Genomic DNA, 25,265 nt, shown 5'->3' on the forward strand with positions numbered 1-25,265 from the left:
AACCAAGTCAATCAATCAATCTTATATATTAAAAATCTTAAAGAAATTCATCATAGCCTATACATTATAGCCAACGTTTTTCTTTCTACCGAGCCATATGTTGATGGTTCGAATCGTGGTCAAGCATGATTGTACAGATGAGTTTGTTCCATCACCCATAAGTCATCATTCATCTTCGTCGTTGCTACTAACCAAAGATGAAAAAAATCTGCATAAAATGAACAAAATATAATTATAGACATTAGGATTATATTCAAGGGAGTGCTAGTATGAAGTCACAGTTAAGATTTAAATATAAGAAACTGGCATTTAATATAACCTGAACAGATGTTGTTTTCAAATTTCCCTGATATGTTGATATTTTAAATCGAATGTCCCTTTTTCCTTTTCGCCTAAAATTCAGAAAGGGAAATTTTCCTTGATAAAGGGGAATTTCCCTTCAGTTGGCAACATTGCTCCCTGTGATCACCTCAAGAATTGACCAACCTTTTAACCCGAATGGCGAATGGGGGCTACAATTGACCTCGGGGGAAAAGGGCAAGGGGAGCAGAGAAGGTGTCTTCACCGTTAACACACTTCGGTAAATCACCCATTATCGTCATGCGTTACGGGACGAGTGACCAGAAAGAAGAAAAGAAAGAGTTCTCCTGACCGGTGGGTGGGTGAACACCACACCTCCCTCGGATTGCCATATAAATATCCGTTCTTTCATCCAATTGAATTCACATTCGTTTTCTACTCTCGTTGGATCTGTGTGGGAATGGCCTCATGATGAGATTGGTAAGGATACTGTACATTTCATTATATACTTCTCGTTTCATCGTGATGTGAAGAAAAAGTTGTGCGTTTCCCTGTTCGTTGTGTGGAGGTTGACGTGGTCGGACAATGGACTCTACAGTTGCGTAGCATGTGATGTGAAAATATTTGAATGCGTTCTGCTTATCTTGTTTTAGCGATGCTCTTTATTTATTTATTTTTTCGGATCGGAATAATGAAGTTGTAGATGTGGCGTTGGACAAGAACTGTCCTACTACGCCAGGGATCCAGAGTTCGAATCCCGGTCTTGGCATGAGTGTTCTTTGCGACTGTCCCTTCATCAATTTAATTGTATCATCACTCATCCTAAGGTAAAGAAAGCTACCCCTGTGCGCACATACTATGAAGGCATATGGGGTGATGTGGAGGTAGAGCTCTACATATTCTCGGCCATACTTGGGATGATTGGATCAGCATCACGCCCGGCCGTCTTTCCCCACAGGGTTGCTCCCAGGTACACATTGATTTGAGGCTGGGTGAGCCCCAGAGCAAAACAAGAACTCTTCAACCAATGATGTCTTTTTGATTGATGAAACTGAACATGTTAAGTCGAACAACTGTAAAACCAATAATATTTTTATTATATTATTTCAAAAATACTTTAATGCTGTTAATGAACAAGTTTATTGTATACCTACATAATGGCATCAAAAAAAATCTTTTAGCTTTAAATTGCTAGATGATTTTGCAATATACTTATAAAGTTATTCAGCAGTAGCATCAATTAATTCTTGTCAACATAAATCCAACTCTTTTTAAAACAAATAGCCACGCAGCCGGTGGAGGCACATAGTGGTTCGGACCCCTCATTGAATTGTATATCGTCTCCATTTGCTCTACTGGTCTCCAAAACTAAACTCACGCTTAGGATATGGCTCTATCAAGGATGCCTCGGTTTGGCGCTCCGAGTAGTTGCCCGGCCCTGCATGTTAGATGGATGCAAAAAATATTATTCTTTTTGTCACTATAATCAGCAGAGCGAGGGAGAAAGTTTTTACTAAATATTTTTCAAATTGAGAATAATATCGAATATTGTAGATCGGTATGTCTATGTTTTTAGTGATTTTGTCAGGTTATCGAGTGTTGAATTATCTATACCCAATAACATTTATCTTCTGGTCATCGACGGAAAATTCACGAAGATATTTCGTTAATATTTATTTTATTTTTCATGAAAAAAAAACCTCTCCCATAGCCTCATTTTCAGTAAAAGGTGCCCATAACTTGGGTTTCCAATACATTTTGCATCATTATGTACGCAAAAACGGGAGTGGGTATTTGAGAGGGGAAGTTTGGTATTTAAGAATTTTCCAGTGGGGATAAATTGTACTGACTGTCTAGGGACAGAATGAGATAATTACTTTATGCCATATAAGATTACCCGGCCGGTTCAAATCCGGGAACTTTTCTAACGGTGGAAGCGGCCCCGGCGCCCACCCAGCGTCGAATAACATGGGTACCTGGGGGAAACCCTGGGGGGTAAAGGCGGTCAGGGGCGTGATGCTGATCACATCACCCCCACTCACGACCGGATCAAGAAAGTGTGGGGCGTTACCCCCACACCCCCTATACGCCTTCATGGCGTGGTGCTATGCACAGGGGAACACTTTACCTTTTTTTACCATATAAGATTACCCCCCCATGGATAAAATTTATCAAGCAGAGAGGGGGGACACAAGTACCCAGGTGGGGAAATCCCCCATCCCCTACAAATTCCACCCTGGAGAGAGGTGATAAAACACTTCTGGATGCGAGGCTCAAGTGCACACCCATAAAGTCAGACCACCAGCCGTCACTGCTTATAACCTGTTCATAATAACATTTAGAAATTTCATGTGTGCTTAAATCTAATTTATTAATACTTTTTCAGATACTTTTTGTGTGCCTGTTGGCTCTGGTTGCAGCTAAACCACAATTTCGACCAGGACCAGTGCAACGTGTGGGAAGACAGGCGCCTCCTGTTCCAATCCTAGCCTACAGCAACGAAGTAAACTATGATGGCTCCTACAATTATTAGTACGACTATTTATATTATCAACTTTTAGAGGTAGTATTGGTGTGGGAATATTTTCCTCTCTGTGACCGTCTGTCCATTGGGAACAAATTCTCCATTAAATATACCATGCAGTCGAAAAACGTGATGAGGATCGTTTTGATAACTACGGATCCGACGTCTGCAGGTGAATTTTCTTGGGTTCTGAGGATCCTTGACTTTTTCACACCGACATCTAGCGCTATCTTAACGGCGCATATTGAAAACACAGGTATAGGCATTGTTGTTTTCTGGACATTTCCGACATGGTGACCTAGGATGCTGTCGCTGGATTTACTGTAACTTTTAAGAGGATCCTTCCCCAACGTACCAGAGAGAAAACATAAAGGTAATTAGAGATGTCTTTCAAAATTAAGCAAAACGTAAATGCACTACGACATCAGTACAGAAAATTTTGGGACACACTGTGTATATAGAATCCACAACACAATTCGTACCAATCATTATACTGGCTGCAGGCCCATTCGCCAGAGCCTCGTTAGTCTGCAAAAATATAACTTGATGCACTTTTGTGTACATCTTCCTGCATTTATCGATGCCCTTAAAAATCTGATCAGACTTTATGAATTTTTTGTTTCAACCGATGCATTTACTTCTCTGTTTGTTCGCAGACGCCCCTCTAGAATATTCGGGATCTTTTTAGCCACATGAAGCTTACGGTATGATACAGACCACTAAAGATTATATCAAAAGTTTCTGGAGATTATAAACGTATATTTATGGATTTACAGTCTCTGTGGAGGCACAGAGGCACCTGGTGGAGGCACAGAGGCGCCTGGTGGAAGCACAGAGTGGTTTGGATTCCACTTTAAACTGTAGGTCCAGTTCGGATTATACTTACTGCGCATAAAGTGGACCTAAAACGCCAACTCAATCAATCTGTTTCTGTTTCTCTCTTTTTCCTCCTGTTATTTTTCTTCCTCTCACTGTATCTTCTTTCTCACTTTTCTTTTCATATTCTCCATATCTCTTTCTTCCTCAATACCTAAGCCTGACAAGTTAAGTCCCGATATGCGCAGATCGCTGCGGAGCACTTCCTATTACGTCATCCTCCCCACCACTCTTCTACGTACTAGTCTGGCCTTGAGAGTGCGAGTGGTGCCAACTCAGCAAAATTAAGCTAAAACAAATATGACACGATTTTTACTGTGTAGATTGACGATGCCGGCTCATATCAGTTTATCAGTGCTTCATTTGATTTAATCCGGTCTTTGAAAATGCGTGCGGTGTGCGGATCGTAAACTGTAGTATTACGCACGCGCGTTAAGGTTTCTAACGAAGAGAAACTACAGGGCGAATGATTTCATTTTCTGAATGCGACATCGAGCAGTGGCCTGATTTTTTTTTAAAAAAAATCGAGTGGGGTGGAGTTTCTTTTGTTTATCGTACAACAATCGCTACGAAAAGGCAATCTGATAACATGCTTGCCTGTGTTCTTTTCTAAAGCATTGAAATGTTCTTGCTCTTTACTCTTGGCTACATATTTTTGAAATGCAAAAACCAAATCATGCCGGGTCCAACGAAATCCACAATCTGCTCTGGAAAGTCCCTTAGAGGACAGGCCAGATAAATTGTTTACAATGTTGCAACATATTTGCGAAATCAGAATGAGTTACATAAACTTAAGTATAATGTTGTCGAGTCCACAAGCGCAAAGGTGAGCTGAATTTCTGTACTCGGACAGGTAGGAAACAGCCCAGGAAAAAGCAAATACAAATTTCGTTGAAAATCCTCAGACCATTCCGCTCCCTCCAGGTTGCAACACTGCGAACCAACGTCGCTGCGGAGAATGGAGTGGGGAAATGTGGTGTGAGATGCGCAACAGCTATTTGCAGCGTCTTGTTTTTAAACTTGTCAAGTTATAATTTTATTTAATCTTCTCTCTCTCTCTCTCTCTCTCTCTCTCTCTGTGTGTGTGTGCTTCTTTTTTTCATGTTTTTTCCCCATCGCTTTATATCTCCCTCACTTTCTTCCTCAATATATATATATATTCTTTCTACTTTCTTAAACCAGTGGCGTAGCAACATATCTCGACGCCCTCGGCGAGATTAGAATGCGAGACTCCCATCCATTCTAAAAATTTGAATGAATACAAACTCTTCACGCGTGACGTCAGAAAATCCAGTTTCCCAGATGTATGGAACATTCCACAGCAAGTCAACGAACGAATCCCAATCCGCTCACTCCAGGGTGCGCTGAATAGGTGCAACGGGAAACAGCTTCTCCTTGAAGCTTCTCAAATAGCCATGCCCATCCTCAACAGGAAGGTAAGGCATGACTTACCCCAAGGCGTAGTGGCAATGTCGTTTTGTTGTAATCAAGGGATCCCGGGTTCACTATAATACATTTATATGAAGTAATAAGTATAAGTATAAGTATAAGTAAGGAATGTTGTTTACATCTTCGGCTATTTTTTGTTAACATTTGTTCTCTGTTTAGAATATACAGGGTGAGTCACCTTAAAAGTAGTACCGAAAATATTTCATGAACAACAATGAATATTGAAAAACAACTTGCATAGATATAAAGTTAGGAGAGGGGCTCATGAAATTAGTAGATACAACACATTCAACCACGTAAGAATGTATGATTTTCCTCAGAAACTTACGTTTCTTTAAATGGAAAACCCATATTTTTTGGCGCATTTGAAAGTAGGGAAAAATACATTTCTTTACGTGATTGTATTTATTGTATCCACTAATTTCATGAGCCCCTCATCTTACTTTATGTCTGTGGAAGTAGTTTTTCAATATTCATTGTTGTTCACGAAATATTTTCGGTGGTAATGTAAGGTGAATCACCCTGTATTTGACTGGTTTAGTAGAAGTATGAAGATTTATACTTTGGTTATATTGTTTTCATTAATTCCTTCTTTTCTCTTATCTTTAGCTACGAGACCGGAGACGGTAGCATGAGGCAGGAGTCGGGCTTTGTGAAGAATGCCGGAAGAGGCGACGGGTTAGAAAGCCTCTACGTCGAAGGTTCGTACTCGTACGCGGGACCCGATGGAGTGAAATACACGGTGACTTACATTGCTGATGAGAACGGATTCCAACCGCTGAGGGCTAACTTTCTCTCAGCCTTCTCGACTCCCACATATGGTGCGCCCAGACCGGCGTACGCTGGTGGTGGTGGCGGTGGTGGCGGTGGTGGTGCTGCTGCACCACCTGTGATTCCAAGAATCGGATAACAGAATTATAGGTCATGTGCGCTAAATATATACATTGCCGTTTCACTTGGTTATGGAAACACGTAACACAATTTGCTAGCGTAGGGTACGAATTAAACAGTGGATGCCGCCCCCGGAAGTCCAAAACTTCACTGGTAACAAAATTAAACTTATGTCCTGTTTTTAGCATAAACAATTTCCCAAATATAGACTTGTCCATGAAATGAGAATCGTTTCGAATCATCAAATGTTAGCAGTGTATTTGTTGACAATATATTTACTATTTGAAACATGTACAGTCAACAGCAATAAAACTTGGGACACCTGAATCCTCAAATCCTGGCTTTTCTGCATAACGTTATGTGTGTTGCCTAACTCGACGGCTATGAGCGAACTTCATAACACATTGTACGAGAAAGTATTTCAGAATATAGCTGTCTAATTTTTTATTGCGGTTGACTGTATTTACTGATGTACCAAGAACAGAAAGATACATAGCTTTCCTCTCTTGCTTCCTTGTAAAATAAAACAGATAACTCTAAATATTTTGTTATCTGTTTTCGCAATTTTTGATTTCCTCTTAACGGTGATACAGAAAACTTAAACTGAATAATGGCAAAGAAGATGCCTTTAAAAATGCAGCAAATTTTGGCTACATAGGGGTTGATTACATGGCAAGTAGGTGATTGCATCACCAAAGATCCCTTCGTTTACTTACGGCTAAAAGTTCAATGACAGTGCCAGATAGTTTTCTCTTCTTGGTAGATCAGTAGCAGTCTTAAAGGTTAATGAAATAAGATCACTAGGTGATAAGATAAGTATTGATTTATAACAGAGAAGATAAGAGATTATCAACAAGAGTAGTGAACTTTAACTGGCTTTTACAGCTTGTATTAACATTTGCTTCCTTTGAAACTAATTCGTAATATTTCAAAGTGTTCAAAATACTTGGCAACTTTATACTCCGTCCCGGATATCTCTGGACCAAGGCCATGCATAGCGGCAGAAAAGGGGGGGAGAGTGGGCAGAGCGAAGCAGTACACGCTGCTGTGAAAGCTTGTAACTGCAGTCGCTTTGCCCTCCTCCACGCAATCCCGTTCCCTCTCACGTGTTCATTGGTGGAGCCGTCTCACGATAACACTTACGAAGAAACTTGTTTTCATTCGCTTGCTCGAGAGATACCCAGGACAGAGTATAGTGTTTAATTGTATGAATTGAGATAAATGTTTTGTAACTTTCACAATGTAGTAAACATATTAGAAGGGAAAAATACAAGTTATTTTCTTGATCCCGCAGCTAAATACAGGATGATTCAAAATTAGTGTCTGTCTTTCCGAAAACCTACACTGCAGAATACTATTCAACTTGAAGGTGAGCGATCTCAATGGGACGTTCAAGCTATAGTTCCCATCCACCATTTGCGATGCCCTGTGTTTGTTGCTGTTGAACCACTCAAGGCCCCAGAGTGTTCGTTGTTGGTCCACCTGTCCGCCCTCAAATATGATTTTTTGGTGTTGATTGGTTGAGTGGGTGTTCTAAGTCCACTTTATGCACAGTAAGGTTAATCGGGACTGGACCTACTGCTTAATATGGGATCCGAACCACTGTGCCATGTGCCTCCACCGGGCATCGAACCCGAAACCCCTTGATTACAAGGCGACGACGTTACCACTGTACCATCGGGGAGGCTCTCCATGCAAATTGCCTGAACCAATGTCGGATAGCATTATCTGAAATTGAACATTTTCCACATTGTTGTTTCGGCATTGAGTTGTGACAATCGACTGTTCGAAAAAGAAAAAGTATGCACGTTGCTTTCTCAGGAAGTATCTCCGTCCCCGGTGGCGTAGTGGTAGCGTCGCCGCCTTGTAATCAAGGGGTTACGGGATCGATACCCGGTAGAGGCACATAGTGGTTCGTATTCCACTTTTAAATGTAGGTCCAGTCCCGATTAGCCTTATTGTACATAAAATGGATTTAAAACAGTAAGAAATGCAAGGAGTATATTGTTACCAAATAATACATACTGCAGACTATAGTTACAAATATTTAGGTTCACTTTGTGATGCATATATAGTTACACATATATAGTTGAGCAGTTGTGGAGTACATTACCCTCTAAATCCCTTGATCTGCATTGTATACCCCAAACAATTTGGGAGACGCAAGATGCCAGACCAACGTGGCGGAGTGGTTGGTACCGTGGGGATACCGGGTTCGAAACCAGGCTTGGGTATGGTTGTCCCTTCATCAATGTCATCATCGCCGCGCTTAGCCAAAAGTGGCTGAAAAGCGATGCTAAATAATACAAATCAAATCAAAAGCAATCTCGGTTTTAGTACCTAAACTCTTGTACTGGTCACGTGTGATCTCGAAATATTTTATAACGAAGTAAAAACTGTTTAAAATGAATGCAAAAAGATGGAGCCAAACTTACAGCGCACCTGTTCCGGAAATGTATGTTCTTTTAAATCTATTAAAAATTATCTTTAAAAAACATCATTGTTTCATTAAAATACGCTTTTTTATCAGCAGATATTCTGAAATAGATGGCCCGTGGACAAACATATACACACATCACACATACACATATGCACATAAGTTTTAACTTTTTTGTTCCCCACATAAAAACGGTGTATTTTACCTTGACTTCTCTTTAATGAGTCATTTAATGAGTAGAATAGCTCTTAATCAGATTGCAAGGATTGGATGTTCAAATCCATATTGTGTTATTCTTATGTACTGTCAATATCAAGCTGATATATCATACAATTTCCGAATTTGACTCGATAGTGTGGATTTGTCTTCTCTTGCCGTGGTTTTCCGTCTAATTTGTTAATAACGACTTTGAAGTCTATGGAATTAGAAATGTACAAAGTGAAATTCATGCCGAGTCTGATAGTGATCAATAGCATGATTGGTGTACAGTTTTGTTTTATTTTATTTATTTTTACGTATTTATTATTATTATTTCTCTCTTGTAATCAAAGGATCCCGGGTTCGATACCCCGTAGAGGCACATAGTTGTTCGAATCCCACTTTAAACTGTAGGTCCAGTTCCGATTAGCTATCTGTGCATAAAGTGGACTTAAAATCCCAAATCAATTTTACTTGTTTCTTGTTTTGGATTACGATCTTAAGACACGTGTTTTTCCTTCCACTTAACCATAATTTTAAAACTAATTATCATACGTAATTATTTTCCTGTAGTTTACGGTTATTACAAGCATAAGAAAACAGTTTCTCGTTGTGACGTTTCAGGAGAACACACGCTCCCTTCATCAGACATTTATTTTCATTTTAACTAAAGAAAACTACAGGAAAATAATTCTACAATGCAAGCAATGCGTACATACAAGAAAACATACGTAATTGTTTGAGAAATATTAAGAAGAGAAAACACTTGAGAAAAAGACACACACACACTGTAAGAAATGTACAAAATATGATTGATATTCATGTACATCTTTATTACATAATAAGGTTACATATTTTAGGCTTCATAATTTGTATTCATGTCCAGATATTATTAGAATGATTAAATCAAGAAGACTTAGGTGGGTAGGTCATTTAGCACGAATGAGAGGAAAGAAGAGTTTACAGGATTATTGTTGGGAAACCTGATGGTAAGTAACCTGTAGGAAGGCCAAGACAAAGATGGAGAGATAACGTTGAGAGGGACCTAAAGGAAATCGGTAAGGATGGAAAAGATTGGATTAATCTTGCCCAGGATAGGGACAGATGGAAGGCTTGTGTTGCTGCAGCCATAAATCTTTGGGGTTTAAGAAGGCTAGAGAGTTAGTTAGTTATGCATATCGTTCTTAATATTGTAACGTCATGCACTTCCACTTGGCGACATAGAAATGAAAATAAAGGGTGTTCCGTATAGGACGCCGAATTTGAATCGAGTGCTATTGTTTTGTTTCGAGGTTGGCAGACCTGTTTTTGCCAATGTTGGCATATGTTGTCATGCCGATTAATGTATCCTCAATTGTTTTGACTGGATTCTTGTGGTTTCCTTCCGAAAATCATCGAATAATCCAGGAGCGTGAAATCCATCCATTCGCTGAGAACGACTGTGTGGTGCGTGTTTTGGTAGGTGGAATGTGATCTTACACCCTGTGATTTCTTCTTATGGCGGTTTGTGAAATCACAGGTGTATGCCAACAAACCACGAATCCTTTTGAAACTGAAGGCGGAAATCATACTGGTGATTGGAGGCATGGGGACAGACATCTGCGAGGGGGTTATCAATAATTTTGTGGAGCGCGTATAAATGCATGCAGACTCAGTAGGGGTAGACATACGCCTGACATTGTCTTTCATACTTAAATGGGAGACGTTACTGCTTACATATATGTGAACTATAACTATCTTGACGATTTAATTTTCCAATTCGGCAACACCCTATCTATGTAGATAATTACATAAAATACTTGGTGCTAGCCATTACATAAGTTTATTCATAACTTCAAAGTGAAATTTATACCTTTCCGGACTGTGCAGATGGCGGCAGAATAAGCAAAATCATGGACACGTTGACATTTCTGTAATATTACCACTACTTTGTCACGACTCAAGAACTTCATAAAATCACACACTCACAGACAAAGAGAAGAATGGGTTTGTGCGTCTCAGAGCTACCAAGTGAATAGCGACATGAAGATGACTACGGCCGATTCTCTGCAGACTTAGAAAGTCATTGCATCAGCAAAAGAAGCCACTACAGATAACTGGAGGAAATGACACAGTCTGGTAGACACAGGAGCAGTGTTGCCAATTTGGTGCTCCTTACACCAGACCTGGCGTGCAGACACCTCGAGTTGGTGCCAACGTTTTGATAAATCTCATCGTCATATTCAATTTGTAATGAGTTATAATAACCCCAATGGGAAATAAAATTCTAAATTAATGATATGTTTAATGAAGGGGTCCCGGGTTCAATACCCACTGGAGGCACATTGTGGTTCGGATCCCACTTTAAACTTTTGGTCCAGTCCCGATTAGCCTTACTGTGCATAAAGTGGACTTAAAACATCAAATCAATCGACCATTAATAATATGTTATTCATTTGTAGCTGAGTATTTCAAGTACACTGGAACAGATATTACTACAATTCCATAATGACAGCGTTAAAACCTTAATATTATTTTCATGGAATTTAGGCATGAACGAATCTATTCTTATAAAAAAAGATGTTTCCTTTGTCAGATGATGATAATGATGTTTGTAATGGAAAATACACAATTTTATGCTGTAGTTTGTGATGTAGCGCTATTTCGGGTGATTTTTCACTTTCCCTAGAGTTTTTCTGGTGATTTTGAATCTGGAATCTAGCGCTTTTATCCGCTGGTATTTGGCAACCCTGCTTGTACGTCACCGTGAGAAACTCCCAATACACTCAGATGCACCGCTCTCCGAAAATGGTGACGCTTCCCACCAACAAACGCAACCTCACTGAGTTCTCAGGATGTGCGCCACTGCACATTGTGCAATGGTACAGCCTGATTTCCATGCGAACATTTGGCATAAGGAAATGACATTGGTGGAGGTGACACAATTCACTCTGGACAGAACAATGTTCCAAATGTGAAATGGACGTCGTAAGATGTTTGTAAGTCCATGTGGCTTTTCCCTTTCGTTGCTATTGTCGGTCTAAATTAGCGATTGTTTGATGGTTCTTTCCTGCAAACCATGCATATAAGAAAGCAGGGTACTCTTTAAGAAACCACCACAACAAGTAACCATCAACAACAATCGCAATGCTCTTCCAAGTGGTAAGTAGAAATCTAAATCTTAGGTTTTTCTTTCGTCGCTTTTTAATTTCACATTCCAATGCTTTCTCGCCATTTTCTGGAATACTAGGTAACTTTAGTTTGTTGTCGAATCTTGATGGTTGTTTTAAGTCCACTTTATATACAGAAATACTAATCGGGACTGGACCTACAGTTTAAAAGCGGGATCTGAACCATTGTACCATGTGCCTCCAGGATATCGAACCCGAGACCCCTTGATTACAAGGGGACGATGTTACCACTACGTCATCGGGGAGGCCTAACTTTAGTTTGTGTTTTAAACTTCGTATATTTAATAGGTTTGCTACCTCTCTAACTTAATTACCACGGGAATGACATTTAATACAATAGAGGAAGGAACAAGAATTGAAAATCCATGCCTCTCTAGGATTCAAACCTATGACCCTTCAATGTTAGTTCAGTACAATAACGATTACGCAACGTAAGAGGCCGGCATTCTCATATATATATATATGTCCTATATTATGATTGAATGAATGGTTTCGTTTAATTCGCTTTTCTGCCACTTTCGGCTAATCGCGAAGATGAGTTGATGTTTTAAGTGCTCTTTAAGCACAGTAAGGCCAATCGGTACTGGACCTACAGTTTAAAGTGAGATACGAACCACTATGTGCCTCCACCGTAATAAGTTAGAAGAAATAACTCGCATTTTCACAACTACCAATATTCTCGTTTTTCTTCATCACTTCGAAAATTATTTCTCGAAGATAGCTGCTATACTACGTACAAGAATTCAATTCAGAACTAAAGTAACAGTTGAACTACATGTATACCCAACGACAGTTACAATATTGGAGGGACAGAATAATTAAAAATTGTTGTTACAACTGAAGAAACGGGCATGGTGTAGTGGTTAGAGTTCTCGATTGGGCTGCCAGTGGTCTCAGGTTCAATTCTCATTACGAGGTTTTCTCTCTTTTTTAATTATCTTTTTATTAATGAAGAGCATGGGGACATTATTTGTAATAGCAGAATAAAGTCGTTACAAAGGTTGTGCATCTGGAATTTATATACGCGTATACATATAAGAAAAATGAATTGACACACGTTCAAAGGGATATTTTCATGTATAATATCGTGAATTATGATACTCTAACGATAATTGTGTACTGCTTCAAAGACATTCACAAATATTAATGACATAACTATTTATATTTGTCTAAATTCAGGACATACTAATTTGACCCATTTCCCCACTCGAGTTCAATGCAAAGATATCTCCGCAAATATAGACTGAAAAGTTTGGTAAATGTTTACTATCCTTCGGACGCCTATAACTTCTGAGTATCGTCAATTTTTGACATTTCTACTTACCTATCTGCTTCGCGGATAATTTTTTAACGTGTATTCACGTTTTTTTATCATGTTTTTTTTTTTAAAAAAAGTGTTTTTGTAACTGAAGAACGTACGTTTCCGGAAATGGTTTGTGGGGCTATGTGACAATGGTTCGTGGGGCTATGCGAGAATGGTGTGTGGCGCTACGCATATTTTTTCGAAACCAATTTTTAACTATTGTAACCTATTGTGACCCTACCTAACCTAACCTTACCGGAAATGGTTCGTGGGGCTATGTATGAATGGTTCATGGGGCTATGCGTCAATGGTTGAATTTCCGCTATGAAACATTCCCACATCACACAAAACATCTTCCAGATGTTAGACAATACTACAGGAACTTATTACGGTAAGTAGTTTCTTCTGTAGAAATGAAGAAATCTGTCCGAAGGATAGTAAACTAGTACCAAAAATTTTCATCATGTGCAATTCTTCATTAAATGTTTACGCCGATTCGTACTACCTTCGTTTTCTTTGTTACAAACAAGTATTCTTTGCACATTACATGAAGGATGAGAGTTGCATCCACATTTCACATTGGGTATCACCTTCTTCCTGCTTTCAGGAGCGAAAGATTGTAGGGTATTGGTTAACGCTAAGGATTGTCAACCTGATGGTCGTAGGTTCAAAACCCTCCCGTGGCAGAAAACGGAATGATTCAGTTTGGAATTAACGGTGGGGGAGGGGAAATATTAAATTACAAAACCTCCATTTCAACTAGTGTTGCCCACGGGACGAGACGGGACAGGCTTTTAAAAATTCGAGACGAGACGAGATTGACCATGTGTCATAAGACAAACGAATATTTTCGAGACGAGACAGCATTTCCACGAGAAGAGACAGGCCAAAGTCTCGTCTCGTGGGCAACACTAATTTCAACGAACCGAGAAGTGGAGAAAAATTGGATAATTCTTATAAATATTAAAATTACATTCATGTTTTTAGTGATATAATCACAGGTAAAATCAAAGATCTTACGTGGAATATTTTTTTTTCTTGCTCTGAACTCGGCCAAAAGGCATTTCGCACCGATCTAATACATTCTCCAGTACATTTTAAAATGTTATTGAATGTTTCATGTCGATAATTTGATCAATGCATCTATTTTTGACGCCGAGACGATATTTTCTTTAACTACCTCTTCTCTCCTCTCGTCTCCAGTCCCTTCTAGTGTTCTCATCTAATTTTCCTTCTTCTTTCCTCTCCTTCTCCTCTGCTTTTATCTCATATCGCCTTCCCTACTTTTCTCGCATCTTGTCTCCATTCCACTCTTCTACACTCCTCTTATCTCCTCTCCTGTCTTTGATTTCCGACTCCACTGCACTCTTCTCTTCTTTACGTTCTTCTCTTTTTCTCTCTTTTACTCTACTCTCCACTCCCCTCTTCTCGTCTCCTCCCCTCCTCTAGTTTTCCTCGTCTCTTCTCTTCTTTGCTCCATTTCCCTCATCTCTCCCCGAATCTATTTCCTTTTTCCTCACTACTTCTCCTCTTCTCGTCTATCCTCTCTTTCTTCTCACCTCTACTTTGCATCTTCTCCTTTCGCTTTCTCTTTCTCCTCTCCTTTGTCACCTTTCGTTTCCTCTCACCTCTTTTCCTTTCTGTAGACTCATCAGCGATTAAATTATACGAAAAAATCTATTTTTATCTTTCAGAATTTTTTTTGTCATTTGCGATATAGTAATAGTGATATTTTTACATTTTTATACACTAATACTTGTTTTTATTTCTTTCGCGTATTTCATAAATATCTATTGTGCATATGGCAACACTGAAATTGAGCCTGACTCTGAACGTAACCCACCAACGCTTTGCGTAAATTGGGTTGCCTAGTTTAAAATGTCGTTGTCCTAAGACTTTGGAGACACTGTACAATGTAGAAGTAAATGATGAATGGTATACTAAACTTGAAACTTCATTTTATCATTTCAGATAAGAGTTACTCGCCCGAGCTACGTCACTAGTCAAGATGGCGCTGACAGTTGCAGCGTAGGCAAATTGCATGATATGCATGTTGCTGGATGTTCAGTGCCATCTTGGCCAATGACTTACCCTAGGGCGCGTGGCACTTATCTTAAATGAAAAAGTGAAGTTTCAAGTTTAATATACTACTATTCACACTTTACATTGTATAGTAACACACTACATTTACTTCAAACGTGTAGCCATATTTCTGAATCACCCTGTAGGTAGCGATGTAATATTAGTAATATGCTAATACCAACTCGTTCCTCAAACAGTTATCCATTGGTATGAGCATACATATTACATCACTATCTACAATTTCGACCGTGGTGAGTAATAGCCCCCTTTTCCACTAGGGCCAACAATTTAGAAAATGTTGGTACGATATTATTCGTGTTTCTGGCAGAGTTAAATAATTACTAAAATTTAGAGATTTACTAAAATAAAGTAACTATTTAATAGCAGTGGAAACTAAAACGTGAAAGTGTTGATATCTTTTTTACAACAATGAAACATTCAAATAAAATTTATATAAGTTTTATTTGTTAAGAAATTAAATATATTTTCCTATAAATGGAGAATTTATCTTACAGATTACCTTCAGGGTTTTTAGCCACATTTCAAATGAACTTAAATTAAATAATAAACTTTTTTAGTAACAAAGAAAATGATCCAAGTTTCTGAAATTAAATTTTACCAAAACATAAATTACAACAGGGGCACCATTACACTTTTATTTTTCTCGCCTAAGATTGATTGATTGATTTGCTTTATTTTACTTCGCTTCTTGTTTCACTTTTGGCTAATTTGCGAAGATGGGGATGAGTGATGATATGATGAAATTGATGAATGGAAACTCACAAACATCCATGCCCAGGCCAGGATTCGAACCCGGGACCCCTGGCGTCGATGTGCTAACCACTCTGCCACGGGGCCGGCTTTCTCGCCGAAGAGATCTAAATAAATGACAGGGGAACAAATTACGGATTCAGCAATGCAAGCGAGATGAAGTAACCCATGTTCGCGTAAAGAAAGGGAAACGAAGGTAACTAAAACCCCAAACTAACTACAATAAATCTACACGAAGGAAGTGCCACTTCACCCCACTATACATTACCAAATCCTCGTAAACCTAAGGAAGACCAAACATGAGCAACCAAGAGTCTGTATCGGACCAGGAACAACCAGCCCCGACCCGTAACCAAGGTTACTCTTCTCGTTTAGCGGTAAAGTGAATGTATCGCTTGAATGTGAAGCCACATGAATGTCGGAACAACAGTGTTGCAATATGCAGATATTAAACACCGGAACAAGAACAATCTCTAAGTAAGAATGTTTACAATAGCCTGTGGAAAAGGAGATGCCGTAGCCATTAGCGCCGTCAAACGGTTAGACGGGAACTTGAAGTTACAAAGTCATAGACCGCGGCTTAAGAAGCTCAGACTGATTTACTACATTTCATCAAATTACATTGTAGGGTGTATTATTTGTATTGTATTTTGTGTTTACATTACATTATTCAAACAGAAAAAAACAATAGTATTACTCGTTTTGAACATCGGTGTGGTTTGAGTTGCTGTTTTAAGTCCACTTTATGCACAGTAAGGCTAATCGGGACTGGACCTACAGTTTAAAGTGGGATCCGAACCACTTGTGCCTCCACCGGGTATCGAACCCGGGACCCCTCGATTACAAGGCAATGACGCTACCACTGCGCCATGGGGGAGGCCCGTTTTGAACATCGGGCAATAGCTTTTATTATAGGTTTTGTATAATAAGTAGCTACCCGTCAGTATATTCATTTTATCTCAAGCCATAAACTGTACATGAATTTATTGCTTATTAAGGAGAAAGCATCTTACATCAGGAAATGCGCTTTCTTGTGCTATATTTCGTGTACTCAGTTTCTGACACTTTTTCCTATCTGCATATTGCAACACTAGCGCATAGTTTTGCAATTCGTTTCAATGGTTAAATTCACCTCTTACCGTCGTTCCTTCATCACGAGGTAATCGAGCTATTGCCCCCCTCCCCTCCTTACCTCCGTACCTGCAACTACCGTGACGTCACTCCCATCCTATGCTACCAGGATACCCTCTCCCTTTACTCCTGGAAAACTAAATATTTTGTTTTTCTTTCCGAAGAATTGACCTTTAGGATGTACAGTCACGGATGGTTCTGGATTGTAATGATTCTATTGAGAGTCAATGGGTTTGTTACAACCCAGAAGTGTCCGTGACTGTACAAGCGGCTACATTTAACAGAATGTATTGCTATGTCTTAGGATGGATATGGAAAAGAATGAAAATCGTGCTTTTATCCTAGATTATTGCAGCTATTACAATTGTGATAACGAGCAGGACAGCAGCACAACACTATGAAGAGGAAAGCAGGACTCAGGACTATTCTTCCCAGTACAGCCAGCAGCATCCGGTAGTGCCCATCCTGAACTACAACAATGAAATACATCCCGACGGATCCTTTTCATTCAAGTGAGTTGCTTCAAGCATTGTCATGATTGATTGATTGATTTTGCTTTATTTTACTTCGCTTTTTGTGTCACTTTTGGCTAATTTGCGAAGATGGGGATGAGTGATGATATGATGAAATTGAGTAATGAACACTCACAAACAACCATATCCAGGCCAGGATTCGAAACCGTGATCTCTGGCGTCGTTGCGCGATGTGCTAACCACTCCGCCACGGGGGGCGTCAAGTATTATCATAACATTACCACATACTTTTGTTTTTATGCTTATTTCCATTATGCTTAAATACCGGGTGGTCAGAATTAAAGTTACCCAACTCTGAAGGCTGTTTGAGGCATCGTAGAACTCTAAAATTGGGTGAATCCACTATGCAGACCATGGGGAAGAGGATGGCGATTTTTTAAAAAAATAGTTCAATTTTCCGCAACCAGGTTGAAATGTGGCGCTGTAATAATGAATATTGAAAAACATAAGTCAGGTGTGCAAATCTTTATTGTTGGTTTCTGCCAATACTGCTGTGCAGCTGCACTATTACTACCGTTCTGATAAAACAACTTCACCAGCAATGCACGGTATTTCTTATTTAATGGCATGGTGATCACTTCCGAACTCTTGTTCAGCAGTCACGTTAAGTGATTTAGCTGAGTTATTAATTACAAAGATATTTGTTATTGGCTGGAAGTTGCGAGAAAATAATCTCTCGTTTATTGCAAGATTGCAAGGTAAAGGCAAATCCATAACCAATTGGAGCAGTTTACGTCATTATTACAAGCCATCATGGAAGTACAGCGCCACATTTCAACCTGGTGGCGGAAAATTGAACTCCTTTTTTATCGCCATCCTCTTGCCCATGGTCTGCATAGTGGATTCACCAAATTTCAGAGCTCTACGATGCCTCAAACATTCTACAGAGGGCTCTAAGTTAGGTAACTTTAATTCTGGCCACCCGGAAATATGGCAGCCTACAGGTAATGTCAAGGGTTTGTGGAGGCCGGTAATATATTTATTTCTAAATACAAATATTGAGTATAGTCATGGACAAGTCTAGGTTGTAACATCTCATTAACTTTCAGGGGAATCGTTACAACCCAGAAGTGTCAATGACTGTACATGACCTTTTCTTCGCTAATAACTTATAAGGTAACTCATTTGCCATGTGCCGACCTTCATGACGGAGTGCTTAGAACACACCCCGCTGAGACGCCAGGGGTACTGCGTTCGAATCCCGACCTGAGCATGGATGTTCTTTGTGAGTAAAAAAGGTAAAGGGCTCCCCTGTGCTTAGCACCACGCCATGAAGGCGTATAGGGGTGTGGGGGTACCCTTTCATTAATTTCATATTATCATTCATCTTCATCTTCGCGATTAGCCAAAAGTGGCAGAAATGCGAAGTAAAATAAAATAAATCAATCAAGCATTCACCGTCCTGAAGCTTTATAACACTCTCTGGGAAATCCATCTGAAAGTTGCAAGTTTGTTTAAAGTTGAATACAAGTCTGGATTATCCTACCTGAGCATAACGTGTACTTTGAACAAACTTGCAACATTTATATGGATTTACCAGATATTAATATGAAACTGTAGTAAATTATAATATAAATATTTGCCTTCAGCTTTATGAATTTATAAAAAATAGATAACGAAACAGACACAATCAGGCCAGTATCCAAAATTTTATTTCGGAGCGGGGCCATCTCTTATCAGCAACCGTCATCTGAAAACGAAGAGGTAGAAGGTACGTACGTACAAGTCCTGAAGATGAATTTCTCAGTATATCACAACTTATTATTCAAGATGTCTAATCCTGTTAAGGTAGTAAAATTAATTATCACTATACACTATTTAAATTAGATAATTGCAGGATTTCGGTGTAGGGCTTCACCGCACGAGACGCCCCCCCCCCGGCTACGAGTCTGGACACAATGAAACGTTCGTTCTTTGTTCAGGATTCGAACCTAGTATCGACGGCTTTGTTGCGAGGTTTATTTCTACTTTCAAGAACAGAAACGTGAAGAAAAATAAATCAAATCATTCATTCATTCAACTTTCTAAAAGAACAATTTCACATTGCTTCAAATCCATTTTAAGTATGGAATTCGAACCTCTTTAATTTATCTTACAATGAATGAACCATAGATGTCTAGATGAGACTGCTATGCGATAACATGAATCAGTGGTATTGAAACTCTGCAACGCGCCTCCCTGGGGAGGCGTTAAATTTTGCTGAGGAGGCGCGACAACTGTCTAAAAAATATTCCTTTCTGATAGTTTAAAATGTGTTAATAAGAAACATTTCAGCATCCTAACTAACTAACTAATTCTCTAGCCTTCTCAAACCCGAAGGTTCATATCTGCAGAAACACATGCCTTCCACCTGTCCCTATCTTGTGCAAGATCAATCCAATCTTTTCCATTCTTACCGATTTCCTTTAGGTCCATCTCAACGTTGTCCCTCCATCTTCGTCTTGGCCTTCTTGCAGCTCTCTTACCATCAGGTTTCCCAACAACCATTCTGTAAACTCTTATTTCCTCTCCCATTCGTGCCACATGTCCTGCCACCTAAGTCTTCTTGATTTACATATCTGGACATGAATACAAATCGTGCAGTTCTAAATTATGTAACCTTCTCCACTCACCTGTCTCCTCATCCCATTAAGGTCCAAATAATTTCCTAAGGATCGTATTTTCAAATTCAATTTACGTTCCTGTTTCAATGTAAGGGACCAAGTTTCGCATCGTATCCTTCTCTTGTATTATTGCCACACACGTTGTTTGACTCTCGGAGTTGCCATCTCTCGTGTTTTTGAACTGAGACGAAAACTTCGCTTGTACCTTGCGGAAGAAAACCATGGCAATGCTGAAAACGTAATTGACAGTGTTTTGTGGATACCTTTCCGATATTTTCAACAAACTGAATGTTCTGAATGTATCTCTACAAGGTACGTACGTACAAGACAGTCCCGTACCCAGGGGAGACCATGCCGCTCCCCTCGAGCAATGAAATTTTAAAATGTGAAACTATGAAAGCTACGAAAATAAGAGACGATTTTTAAAACTTGTAAAAATTTCAATTTTGTACTTCCATCAATGAATGTGCTTCTTGTGTGGAGAGGCAGTCTCATGAAGTCTGCAGTCTGCGATATTAGGTACTTTTAGTCTTACAACCAGTTTTGCTCCTGCACTATGGCCTCTTAATGCTATGCCTTGTCTACCCAGACCCGGTGGAGAGACATAGTGGTTTGGACCCCACTTTAAACTGTAAGTCCAGTCCCAATTAGTCTATCTGTGCATAAAATAGTACCTAAAATAAAATCTCAAACTCAAACTTGTCTACTAAGAGAAAGTAAATTGTCCTTACACCTCAGTTTTGACACCCAATCTCCGCTACTGGCTACCAGATGAAAATGTCTCTCTCTTTTTTTTGGTTAACCATAGCCCGCTTCAATCCTTCGTAGCGAGCTATGGGTTAACTCACATTTAGAATTCTTTATAGTAATAATAATTGTAATGCGTACAATTTAATTCATAAATATATTAATTTCTAAACATATAATTATCGTGGCTGTTCAATGATTCTGATATAAGAATATGAAGGAAATTTGAAGACATTTTTAATTTCCGAAACTCAGAACTATCCGAATACTTCTGGCCAGTATCGACGATTGGGTGCCAAAACTGGGGAAGGGGAGGGGTCAAGGACAGTTTTTTTTCTATTGGTAGATAAGCATTAAGAGTCCATAGTACGGGGAAAAAAGTGGCAAAAAGTCGGGGCAACTGTCCCCAGACCCTCTTCCCAAATATCCGCCAATGTGTATATATATATATAAACACGGATCTGGCACCTCCCTCAAAAAAAAACTGGGTACGGGCCTGGTACAAGGGAATCCTGCACCTATCAGACAAGTTGGCAGCCTTTAAAAGGAAGTTGTTGCTTTGTAAGAGGAAGATTACATTGAGCATGTCGTTACAAGAAACAGGACTACAATTAAGTGAAGAAATCCAAATATTGCTGTATGCCTATTTTTAATATTATCCGGCTTTTCTTACCGTCTTTTAAATCATGAATATCGTATAGATTAAAAAAAATGACACCAGATTATAAACATTAAAAAGATATACGGCACCTGTATTAACTACACACATTATATTCCCATTACTTGAATGTGTACCGGGCTGTAAGGGGTTACCCTTTCAGAAGATAAAGGGGAGAACCCCCGAAAAATGCCCTCCTACACCCGCATACATTTTGAGGTATGCCCTACTGTCCCAGTGCCTTAAACTATATCGGAACTTCAGTTACGCGAAATATTTACCGGTTTCCCCCTGTAGCCTTCTTCTTTATTCTTAATTTCCATTTTTTTACAAGGACCAATAATTATTCGGAGACCAGAAAAAGCATTGGTTTACATATAATCGTATCCCGCGGTAAGGCGTGACTCGAACCCGGGACCACTGGCGTCATAACTCAACAGGCTAACCACTTCGCCAAAGGGGCCTGGCCGGAGCGTTGGAAGCATAGCACCGGCAATCTTCAACGGATCTTAAAAACTCCCCTGACACGGGATTCTACCGGAAACCGTACGAAACATAGCCTAAGTAAACTCAGCTTTATGCTGAAAACAGCGTTAACGGCAGACGACCATTCGCCAACGGCTCTAAAGATCGGAAATTCGAATCTCACATAAATAGTTCGAGAGAACATTTCTCACCCGAGTTGTACTCAGAAATCAGAAATGTATCTCGTGAACAGTCGTTGCCTCATATTTACAATTGCTACGTAAAGAGTTACCACGGGAGTTGCGCTGCTGAAAATAGTTTTATTTCAGGACCGTGCTTAAACATACACCGAACTCTTGCAGACTAGCAAGGCACTGGCGTCTAGACTCATGGCCAGTATAATCCTCCGTGGGGCTCGTGTTGTGTGTGTCTGTGATTGTCCTTCCATAAATTTCTTCCGCTCTCTGTTCGTTCTCTTCATCGCGAGTACCCAGAAGTGGCAGAAAGAAATGAAAAGTATAATAAGACAGATCAAACTGGTATGGGTACTAAAAGTAAACAAACATCTGAGGAGATTTTGTGTTTATATTTCATGGTCATATATATTTATTAGTTATTTTTGATAGGAGGCGTGTGCAAATTTTGGCAGCGGAAGGGAGCAACGACAACAAACATTTTGAAAACTTCTGACTTTAACAGAATGACACGAGACTTTTAAAAAATATATAGAACGCAATGTGTGCTTGGTAGTCGAGGAAATTTATGCATATTTTGGCATAATTTTGGCATAATTGAATCTCTGAGGTGCTGAAAGATCTTGATCTACATTTGGCTCAACTCTGAAAAATAACAGGACGCTGCTGCTCTGTGGCTGCAATACATTAGGATGCTCGATATTCTTCTGAATGTCATTCAAGCCGAGCGTATTGGGAAGTGGAGTTTACATCTTCAATCAGTTACGCATATGTTCTCCTCTTGCTGCATCAGGGGCAACACCTGTGCTACAAGTGTACGTCTGTATGAACAGGAAATGATCAAATTGAACATGTTATCACCAGGTATCTACGAAAAATTCTGAAATGGACTCTAAGTTAGGCAAAGTGACCGGTTTAGAACCGTATTTTACTGTAGCATGTTAGTTCAGTACACTGACAGTGGCGACGATTAGGGGTGGGGGGCATGAGGAGCAGTTCTCCCCCCCCTTCCACACACACTTCTTGCCCCCACACTATGGTCTCTTAATGATAAGCCTTGTCTACCAGCGGATTTGACCCAAAATCATCTGCCCTAATTGCATTTTCAATACGATTCTTTCTAATTGCAGTTAAGTAGAAAGTAAACCGTACTTGCCCCCCCCCACCTCAGTTTTGACACATAATCGCCGCTACTGGGACATACATTTTTAAACAATAAAAGCAACATGCAACAAACACAAATGAACGAAACGCTGCAGAACCAAAAAATATTACGTTCTAACGAATACCATTAGAAATGAAGCACGTAAAATATAGGGAAACACATGACTGCATTAAACTACATATCTCGTCAACCATGACCCTAAATGTACGAAACCAAAACCATTTTCTAGAGGAAATCATGAGCTATGAATTTGGTCCAGTGACTTTAGGACATAAATTGCATAGCCTCTTACATATTTGCTGTTATTTGTGTCGGAAACAAAATTTTACGCTAATTCTAAGAAATATAGAAAATGTTTTAAGCTTTGTAATTCAATTACGATTAATCCTAGCTCTATCAAGCAAAAAGCATAATTTAGAAAATTTTCTGCTCTTTCATTTTGGTTATCTTCACTTTTTGTGTACAACGCACCGTTTTCGAGATATTAATTTTTTTACTTGTCAAGGGGAATTTTGGGTGCCATTTTTCAAGATGGTGGCGAGCGTACAGGTCAGACACTGGTAGACTCTTGAATCGGATTCCTCACATTTTTTTTTACTATAGGGGAAGTTGTTCACCAGAAAACATTATCTTTCCTCGACTATGGGAGAGGAGAGGGAAGAGAGAGAAAGAAGTGGAAAGTGAGAACATAGAACATCAGGGTTCACAAGGGAGACACACATGTATTCATTGGCGTTGACCTTTCTGTTCTCGACTTCTCAATTTTAATGCTCATGTCATTATTTTACAAGCGCAACTGTAGAAATATTTGCTAATTTTGCTACTTTATTGAATACCAGTTGCTTTTATTAATTTAGTGTATTGTATCACCCATTTATTCACACATTCTTCCCAATTTTATTAAAAAAATATTCATTACAAAAGAAAATATCGCTTCTAAGTTACTGAGTTTTATGTGCTGCCATCTATTGTTGTCTCTCGAAGCTGTTTTTATTTAATCCTTGTGTTCTTGACATCTGGTTATTAACAATATTTATTAACTTTACGATTCAAGTAGCCTATTTTAAAGTAACCATTACTTCCTATTGCAGCTATGTGACGGGAGACGGTGCATCGCAACAGGCAACTGGCTACGTAAAGGACGCAGGCCATCCCGATTATGAAACGCAGGTAGTGCACGGTAGTTACTCGTACACGGCACCAGATGGCACGCCGATCACTGTCAACTACATAGCGGACGAGAATGGATTCCAGCCACAGGGAGCCCATTTGCCGACTTCTCCGCCTGTTCCAGAAGCTATCCAGAGGACATTCCAGAGACGAGCTGCCGAATCCAACCTGCACGGTCAACGTCCCACCGGTTTTCACCATCGAAGGAGTTATTTCTAGCGCACGATATTTTCGAATGGAAGCAATTAAGAAATGACAGTCGTGAAAACCGCTCGCCGCGGATCTTGAAAGTGTAACACTCTAACACCATAGTGTTACATTGTGTAACATATTTATGTACTGATGTTGGACTTTCTCACGGATATTTATTGAAAATATACTAGCTGGATTTTCAGTAAGAAAAGCTCCTTTGTGTGAAAATGGTAAAGGTTTCCCATTCCACTGCACATTGCAACAAACCATTAGGGGTGCGCAGGTAGCGGCAAGACTTTTGTCATTGTTGAGATGATGTGATCAGCACCACGCTTCAGCCTATCAGTGGTACGGTATGCAGTAAATGGCGGGTCTCTCTCTCTATGTAGTTTATATATTATTACAT

General features: G+C 39.5%; 2 protein-coding genes across 2 annotated transcripts; both read left to right on the forward strand.

Annotated features, from left to right (window-relative positions):
• Positions 1 to 721: 721 nt before the first annotated feature.
• On the forward strand, positions 722 to 7,297 carry LOC146002037 (flexible cuticle protein 12-like). The gene is made up of 3 exons (XM_083139750.1): positions 722 to 780; positions 2,687 to 2,832; positions 5,759 to 7,297. Exons 1-3 carry the CDS (start codon positions 769 to 771, stop codon positions 6,057 to 6,059), a joined length of 459 nt encoding a protein of 152 aa, XP_082995876.1. The 5' UTR covers positions 722 to 768; the 3' UTR covers positions 6,060 to 7,297.
• Positions 7,298 to 11,793: 4,496 nt separating this feature from the next.
• LOC146002036 (endocuticle structural glycoprotein SgAbd-2-like) lies at positions 11,794 to 25,010 on the forward strand. The gene is made up of 3 exons (XM_083139749.1): positions 11,794 to 11,816; positions 17,478 to 17,644; positions 24,589 to 25,010. The coding sequence occupies exons 1-3, from the start codon at positions 11,802 to 11,804 to the stop codon at positions 24,884 to 24,886; spliced, it is 480 nt and encodes a 159-aa protein (XP_082995875.1). The 5' UTR covers positions 11,794 to 11,801; the 3' UTR covers positions 24,887 to 25,010.
• Positions 25,011 to 25,265: the final 255 nt, after the last annotated feature.

Source organism: Lepisma saccharinum, chromosome 18, assembly GCF_977018435.1.
Source record: "Lepisma saccharinum chromosome 18, izLepSacc3.1, whole genome shotgun sequence".
Lineage (NCBI taxonomy): Eukaryota > Metazoa > Arthropoda > Insecta > Zygentoma > Lepismatidae > Lepisma > Lepisma saccharinum.

Bases quoted from the DNA above. Each gene is read 5' to 3' on its own strand.
- LOC146002037 (XM_083139750.1), top strand. The intron at 2,833-5,758 runs GTACGACTATTT...TCTTATCTTTAG, and splicing joins GATGGCTCCTACAATTATTA to CTACGAGACCGGAGACGGTA.
- LOC146002036 (XM_083139749.1), top strand. The intron at 17,645-24,588 runs GTGAGTTGCTTC...TTCCTATTGCAG, and splicing joins GACGGATCCTTTTCATTCAA to CTATGTGACGGGAGACGGTG.